The sequence below is a fragment of the Fukomys damarensis genome, unplaced genomic scaffold (genome assembly GCF_012274545.1).
Source record: "Fukomys damarensis isolate Sample0158 unplaced genomic scaffold, DMR_v1.0_HiC HiC_scaffold_12, whole genome shotgun sequence".
In the NCBI taxonomy this organism is placed as follows: Eukaryota; Metazoa; Chordata; class Mammalia; order Rodentia; family Bathyergidae; genus Fukomys; species Fukomys damarensis.
In genome coordinates this window covers 55,508,531-55,516,543 of record NW_022900924.1, presented here as the reverse complement: position 1 = coordinate 55,516,543, position 8,013 = coordinate 55,508,531, and the positions used below count along the sequence as shown (strand labels likewise).

The following is an 8,013-nucleotide window of genomic DNA, read 5'->3' as shown; positions in this document are numbered from 1 at the left end:
TGAGGCAGGAGGATCACTGTGAGTTCGAGACCAGCCTGGGCTACATAGTGAGTTCCAGGTCAGTCTGAACTACATAGTGAGACCCTGTCTCAAAAAGAACAAAAAAAAAAAAAAAGAAGAAGAAGAAGAAGATAACCCAGGCTGCCTGCGATGCATCAGCCAAGGCACTGTGGGGTGTGATAAGCAGTTGAGGTGAAAATGTGGGAGAACTTGACCCTAACCTTTTTTTAAAGTCAGTAGGGACCCCAGGAGGACTGGGAAGTTGGATATCAGGTGAGGACTTTGAATCAACTAGGAGGAGCAAGAATTTAAAGGAATAAGTGTTTCCGAGGGGAGAACAGAGATCAAATGTCAGTAGCGAGATGGGAACCACATGAAAGAAACAAGGGAGATCAGAGATGGTCGGCTCCGCGTCTGAAGTAATTCATGATGATCGGGTCGGAAGGGCGCACTACTGGGGCTGGAAGGCAGGCCGGCGGATTTGAGTTCCTGGAAGGTATCTGATCCTAACAGAAAGTGAATGTGTTTTCATTTGCAAAGGGGTATGTGAAATAATACTAATTGCTTTAACAAAGGTGTAATCAGAATCTCTGAACACAAAGAAAGAGAATTTGTCAATTAAAAAAAAAAGTCTTTGAAGAGCTACTCCATCCAAATTTCCCAAATTAGGGAAAAAGCAATTTAAAAATCCAGTAAATCTTATCCAATAACTCTAAAGATGACGAACATAAATAAAGCAAAAAATGCTGAGAGTAGAGGATAAGGAAGATATTAAAAGCAGGCAGAGGGAGAAGCACACATTTCCTCCTGGGTGATGATGGCGCAATCATTGCTAACTTCCCTGGGAGCGCGGAGGGGGAGGCAACAGAAGGTCGGCCGCAGAGCGCTGCACGGAAATGCTGCCAGTGCCCAGTGACCTGCAGCCCTGACACCCTTCAACAACAAGGAGAAATAAAGATCTCTGGGAAGTAAACGAAGCCACTGTATTCTCTGACAACTGAGCTGTACTCCAGATTCACCGCAAGAAGTTATTCCGCCTAAAAAGTGGCCCGGGTTGCATAACCTGCATCTCATCTTCAGGAAACACCAGTGACTCCGAATTGAGAAACCGTTTGCAGGCAACAGTGTTCATAGATGGTGACATCATAAACACAAGCTTGAGGAATTTCTCTTGCTTGAAAGAGAATGAACGTAAATGTGATCCTGGGTCCAGGGATTGGCAAGGACATTCTTCGCTGAGGGAGAAAAATTGGGAAAGGGTTGGAGGTCACCTGGTGATGTTGCATCAAGTGCCTCTCCAGTTATGTGGGAGAGTTTTCTTGGGGCTGGTAAAAGCATTCTGGGCGCCAGAAGTGTCCCTCTCTGTCCCTCCCCCCGTCTGTCTCTGGAAGAATAATGCGTTGGAAGCCCATGTGGCAGAATGTTGATGCTGGAGGGCCTGGGAGCTGTCTGTGCTGTCCGGGCACAGCCCTTCTGCAAGGATGAAGTGGGGAAGAAACAGTGGGATCAACACCACCGGTGAGGCTGGGATCCCGGAGGAGAGGGCAAGGGGTTGAGGAAGAGCAGAGCGTCCAGGCTGAATGGAGGAGGCACTGGCAGGTAGGAGGCAGAGGGAAGGCAGATAAAGCTGGAAAGCCTGCCCATTTCTTTTGCTTTGTTTCAGTGGGTCCTGGGAGCCTCCTCAGGAGGTGGGTGCTGACCTGCTCATCCTTACCTCGCGGCTGAGGAAACAGGAGAGGGGAGTCGTCCATTCAGGCAGCCTCTACCTAGCGCTTGCTGTGCAGCTCTTGTGTGCAACAAGGAGAGAGGCTGGCCTGTGTGTCCTGTCCCAGGTGAGGAGCCCTTTGGTTGGCTTGCTGTCCTGCTACCACCCCTCTGGCCGTGCTATGGGATCCCTGCACGTGTCCACCCGTGGGACTGGGGACCGTCCTCCCTGGACACCACTGTGCACGTGCAGCCTGGCCCCACCATTGTGGGTTAGCCTGATCCGCGGAAACAGGGACCAACTTTCCAGCAGTGGCAGGGTCCCTGGGAGAGTAAATCAGGGAGCAGCTCTGCTCTGCTCAATACGGACACCAGAAGCAGCGCTTTGAAGTGATTTATTGACCCGGGAAGGCGGCTGCAAAGTACTGCTCATTAAATACAGCAATGGAACCGTGAGCACCACCAAAGGCAGCTCGGTCCCCGTCCTGAAAGTACACAGGACTGAAAACGCGTCCAAGATGCACAGTGGTTGGCTGGATAGTGAGAGGACGGATGACTTCGATGCTTGTTTTCTTTCTTCGTGGTGTCGTTGGGCTTTCCTGAGGGGCAGCAGACAAACAATGAGAAGCAGGGACCTCGGCTGGCTGGAGCTGAGGAGCCGGGGAGCTTGGCGGACGAGCTGGTTCCAGCTCAGGGGCTCTCTCAGTTCTGAAGTCTGTGTGCCCACCTGCCGGGCGGGCAACTCCCCAGCCCACCCTTCTCCCCTTCCTTTCACTGCCAACAGCTCTTCCCCAACCCCATTTCCCCGTGGGTATCAAGTTGGCCACCCCGAGTTCTGTGTTCCCAGAGTTTCCAGAAGTTGGGGCAGGGCGGCTGCAGGCCTCGCGCCGGCTCTGACTCTGACTCTGCGGGGCAGCACCAGTGGAAATCGCCATTTCCAAGTTCACTGGGGCGCTGCAGCGCTTTGTTTCGTTTTCAGATGCCAGTGCTCACACACTGGGCACCTGGTTGGACCTCAGCCCTTCCCTGCAGCCCACAGTCCCAGTCTCTGGAACGTCCCGTGCCGCCCCCTTGCCCCCTCCACGGTGTGGGGGGGTCACAGCAAAATCAAAACCCCAGGTGACGCAGTCTAGACCACCTTCGAGCGCTCTCTGTCCCAAAGGCGTGGTGCAGGGTGTCGGGTCTGGTGGGGACGGTCCCGCCACCCCTTCCTTCTCCCTGCCCTGCAGGCCGCGCCCACCAGGACCTCCGCGGGCCTCCAGGGTCGGAGTCAGAGCACACCAGAGAGCTCGTGCTCCCCGGTGGATGGAGACACAGAGCTGGCCCTCTCCAGCCGGTCCACGGAGAGGAAGGGCAGGCACTTGGCCAGGCGCGCGGCCACGTGCCTCTGGAACAGCTGGCGCAGGTACTTCCGGAACCTCTCTCCCACGAAGACGTAGATGATGGGGTTGGCGCAGCAGTGGGTGTAGGCGATCACCTCCGTGACCTGCAGGGCCAGGTCCAGCTGTCTGCTCTGCTCACAGTAGTTGGTGAACATGTGCTCCTGGTAAGCGAAAACAAATATAGCCAGGTTGTACGGGGTCCAGAAGAGGAAGAAGGTGATCATAATGACAAAGATCAGCCGGACGGCTTTGGCCTTCTTCTCGCTGGGCCGCTGGAGCAGGATCTTGATGATGCCCGCGTAGCAGACCACCATGACCAGCAGCGGCAAGAGGAGCCCCAGCAGGTTCAGCTTCAGAGCCTGAAAGCGCTGCCAGGCCCACAGGCTCTGATAAGGGAAATGAAGGCTGCAGGTATGGCGCGTGACCTCCCACTGGATCTTGGAAAAGTACAGGCCGGGGACGGAAGCCAAGATGGCCAAGGCCCAGGTGATGATGCTGGTGATGACGCCGAAGGTGACGGTCCGGGCTCGCAGGGCGAACACGGCGTGCACGATGGCCAGGTACCTGTCGACGGTCAGCAGGATGATGAAGAAGATCTCGCTGTACAGGCCCACGTAGTAGAGGCCGGACAGCAGCTTACACATGCCGTTGCCGAAGACCCAGTTGTCCCTCAGCTTGTAGTCGATCCAGAAGGGGAGCGTGAAGAGGAATAGCAGGTCCGAGAGGGCCAGGTTGAGCAGGTAGATGCTGGTCATGCTCTGGAGCCTCTTGTACTTCATGAGCACCAGGACCACCAGGACGTTGCCCACCACACCGAGGATGAACACCAGGGAGTACAGGGGTGGCAGCAGCTGGGCTCCGAAGGCCCTCACGGCCACCTTCTGGCACGGGGTTGTGTCGCCATAGTCGTATTCGGTGGTCATGCTGTAGTTCTCTGTGGTGGCGGGGCTCTCCATCCCGGCCTTCCTGTGGGCCAAGGACAGTGGTTTCTGTTACTCACTTTCCTAGCAAGGGCCCGAGGCTCTGGGCAAGAAAGACAAGGCCGTGACAAATGTTTACCGAGGGCCTGGGGGCACAACGGCGAGCCAGGAGGGAGCCCCTGCAGTCCAGCTGGAAGGGCAGCAGGAAGCAGATCACGAGCACGTTACCTCAGCTGTGGGATTACACAGGACAAGCTTGGGGGCCGACTGCACAGGAGGGCAGATCTTCCCACCACGGTGAAGGCTTTCTACGCACATCCTAGGCTAAGGCCCCAGACTGAGTGCTCAACAGCCATTGTGGGAGCCTTCTTGGTCCCGTTCAGAGGGTGCGGCACAGAGGTGCCGGGTGCTAGGAAACGCACCCAGGGACACAGCTCTGCGGAGCAGGAGAACTGGCACTCACACCCTGGGTGGGTTCCTCCGGGGCCAGCCCGGACCCCAATGGCTCTCCTGCCTCTGACTGCAGTGTGATGGCTTTGGCTCCCGGAGTCCCCAGGAGAACTCTGGGAAGGAGAACTGTCCTGGCTGTGGGGAGTAAACTTACAGAGCTGCACAACTGCTGGACCTACAGAGGCCAGAGATGTCCGGTCACGTGAAGCTCATTCACTGCAAGCCCCAGTGCTGCCGCAATGAGGTCTCATCACTGTGTGGGTCCCCAGGTAACTGCAGACCGGCTGTGTCTGCGTGTGGAGGGTTCAGAGGGAAGCTGGAGCCGTGTGTGTGTGTGTGTGTGTGTGTGTGTGTGTGTGTACGTCTGTGTAGAGCTCAGAAAGCACTTGACCATGAGGCGACCTCACAGAGTGACCAGACGGAAGCTGGGCTGCTGCTGAAACAGCGTCCCAGGTAACTGCAGACCGGCTGTGTCTGCGTGTGGAGGGTTCAGAGGGAAGCTGGAGCCGTGTGTGTGTGTGCGTGTGTACATCTGTGTAGAGCTCAGAAAGCACTTGACCATGAGGCGACCTCACAGAGTGTCCAGACGGAAGCTGGGCTGCTGCTGAAACAGCACTTAGATATTTTTACCCAGATGTGCCTTGAAACAAACCAAAAGTGCAGACCGGCTGTGTCTGCGTGTGGAGGGTTCAGAGGGAAGCTGGAGCCGTGTGTGTGTGTGCGTGTGTACATCTGTGTAGAGCTCAGAAAGCACTTGACCATGAGGCGACCTCACAGAGTGTCCAGACGGAAGCTGGGCTGCTGCTGAAACAGCACTTAGATATTTTTACCCAGATGTGCCTTGAAACAAACCAAAAGGCACCACTAGACAGCTCGCCTGCCTGGGGCCTCCTTTCCCACTTGCTTTCTAGCACAGCTCTGAAATCCTTTCCCACTGCTGGTTGAAGATGCCACCCCAAGGGGAGCAAGGCCCTGGGGTCATAGACTGGCTGTGTGGACTCCGAGAAAAGAATCCACTGTCTGAACCTCAGTCCCCAAGCAGATGAGAAAATAACCCCCACCTGGCAGGGCTCCCCGACCCCTTGCAGGACATTTGGCAACACCTCTTCCTGCAGCTGCCCCCTCTGGGCCTGTCCCCCCGGAGCATCCCAGGCTCTGCCCCGCGTCCCCTGAAGGCCTTCCCGGTCTCTTGGTTGACTGCCCAGACAGTGACATTTCTGAGCAGCGATGGACCATGACAGTTCCTCCCATGTGAAGGGCAGCTGGAAATGTCTGAAAAGCTGATTCCGGAGAAGCAGAAAATAGAATGGCCATTTCCAGAGTCTGGGAAGGATTAGGGGTCTGGCAGGAGAGAGCGGACGGTGAATGGGTACAGGGGTTGCGGCTGGCGGGAGAAGCGACTTTGGATGCCCCATGGCACAGGGTGACACCTGCGGTTGACAATAACCGCAGATTCGAATAGTTCCTAGGGAGGGTTTTGCCCGTTCTTAAACCCAGGAAGAGCTAAACACCTGAGGTGATAGATTCACATTGTGCACACACACTGGAATATCACACCACAGCCCGTGAATAGACATCGGTGCGTCCACTGAAATGTTTACACGTCGGAAAATGGGTAGATAAAAATAAATGAGGCCATCAGGAGGGAGCGCCTGGACCCAGCTGCCAGTCCTTCACCTGTCAGGACCTGGCCGTCTTGGGACCCTCCTTCCGCTCCCCTCAGTGAGGAGTTTTCCTGCTTGTGAAGGCCACGCGTCCGTCTTGGCCAGGGGAGACTGAGGCAGGGGGGTGGGGAACAGGTGCCCTGGCCGGAAGGGATGGTACTTGGGGCGGGAGGCGGGGAGAGCTTTTGTTTCCCATCCAATCTATCCCCAGGGCTCCTCCACTCCCTGGAGGAGTCTGAATCTGTCCTGTTCTGAGAAGCCCAGGTGTCACTCAGAGAGCCAGGATTTCTACCCTCCACGGCCGCTGCAGGTGCTGACGAGGCAGGCGGCTCGGGCTGACAGTCAGCACTTCGGAGGGGGCTGGCCAGGCTGTGCCCATGAGCCCTATTCTGGGCAAAGGAGCTGAGTCACCACTGTCAGCTGACCCGGCCCCCACCCTAGTTGCTATTTCCCTAAATTCCCAGACCCCTTGATAACTGTAGGCAGCTACTCCAAGCACGCTGACCCGGGGAGGGACCCCGTTGCTGTGGAACCCGTCCCAAGGTCGCTGCAGAGAGGTCGGCTGTCCCTGGAGCTGTCCAGCCCTGTGTCCTTGGCCCGAGAGTCTACGAAGGCCTGAGCACAGTTAGGGTGGTCTGTGACCCTGAAAGCCGCCTGGCCTGCTCAGGAAATTGACTTAGTATCAGAGCACCCTTGCATCCTCAGTGGTTCCCCTAATGTTTCCCACTTGCTACCCCATATTCGGTTTTCTTTTACAGAGGGAAATGTGACAAGTAATTTGTTTTTTAATAACTTTCCATGAAAGTCACATCTTATCTCTTTTTAATCAGTCTCCAACAAGAAATTACATAAGATATGCTTACCTGGCAGAGGAGATAGCACGATCACAAGGAAATTACATAAGAAAGTTTCCTTTCAGCGTGGTGTGGTGGCACATACATGTAATCCTAGCCCCCTGGGAGGCTGAGGCAGGAGGATCACAAGTTGGAGCCTAGCCTGAGTAATGCAGCAAAACCTTGTCTCTAAAGAAAATGCTGGGGATGTGGCTTGGTGGAAAGGCCCTGCCTGGTTTCCCTCTCCAGTACCCACACACCCTCAGACTGCTTTGCTCCTGCACCCCAGGCTTATAAATCCACCCGGTGCTCCCAAGATTGCTACGACTCAATGCCTGCCGCTATGCCTCAGTTCCATCTGGTCCATGCTGCCTGACATTAGTTGCTTTATGGACTCGGACACACCTGTGTGCTACCCAGACACCAGCCTGGCCTCTGGAGTGGTCTCTGCCTCTGAGGAGCCCTGAGCAGCTGCATGTTAAGATTAACAGGAAGCAATGGCACAGAAAATCCAGGCAACACTTACCCTAGATCCGAGGGGCTTTGTGCAGAGAGTCTCTTGGTGTCTTCTGAGCAGACGGTGCAGGTCTCGCCTGAGTAGGAAGCTGGGCTTCCGGTGAGATGCTGGAGACAGGGCGCGAGTGTCGCTGGCTGTCAGAATAAGAAGCCGGCAGGTTCTTCTTTTTTATGCTTGAGCGCTTCTGGATGGCCACACCGCCCGCCCCGTGGGTGTCTGGGGTCCCAGCAGGGACTTTCTCTGTTCTGTGACTGTGGGCTCAGTGGGACCAGGAGGGTGGCGCTGGGTGGATTTGGGTTCGGCGAGGAGGTGACAGCTGTTCCCAGAACTTGTGGAGCAATTGGATGGAGTCATCGTGGGGCGGGGAAGACACAGGGTTTTTGTGGTCAGCGGGAGGCTTTTTGTTTTTTTAAGATTGCAGAGGCAAGGATTTAAACCTCTCGTGTCTGTTCCTCAAAACCACCTGACCAGTAAATGGGGCCTAAGAAGGGCAGCTGATTCCCCCGGGGGCCTCGCCCACTCACCTCCTACTGCGGCCTGGTC

At 55.8% G+C, this 8,013-nt stretch overlaps 1 protein-coding gene across 2 annotated transcripts; it reads right to left on the bottom strand.

Moving 5' to 3' along the window:
• Nucleotides 1–741: 741 nt before the first annotated feature.
• LOC104862392 (C-C chemokine receptor type 1) lies at nucleotides 742–8,008 on the bottom strand. 2 transcript variants are annotated; one of them, XM_010624382.3, is made up of 2 exons: nucleotides 7,480–8,008; nucleotides 742–4,052 (listed from the first exon to the last, which is right to left on the bottom strand). In XM_010624382.3, exon 2 carries the CDS (start codon nucleotides 4,040–4,042, stop codon nucleotides 2,975–2,977), a length of 1,068 nt encoding a protein of 355 aa, XP_010622684.1. In that variant the 5' UTR covers nucleotides 4,043–4,052; nucleotides 7,480–8,008; the 3' UTR covers nucleotides 742–2,974. The 2 variants fall into 2 exon arrangements, with proteins under 2 accessions (XP_010622684.1, XP_010622685.1); XM_010624383.3 differs by lacking the exon at nucleotides 7,480–8,008 and adding an exon at nucleotides 4,611–4,685.
• Between the last annotated feature and the right edge of the window lie 5 nt (nucleotides 8,009–8,013).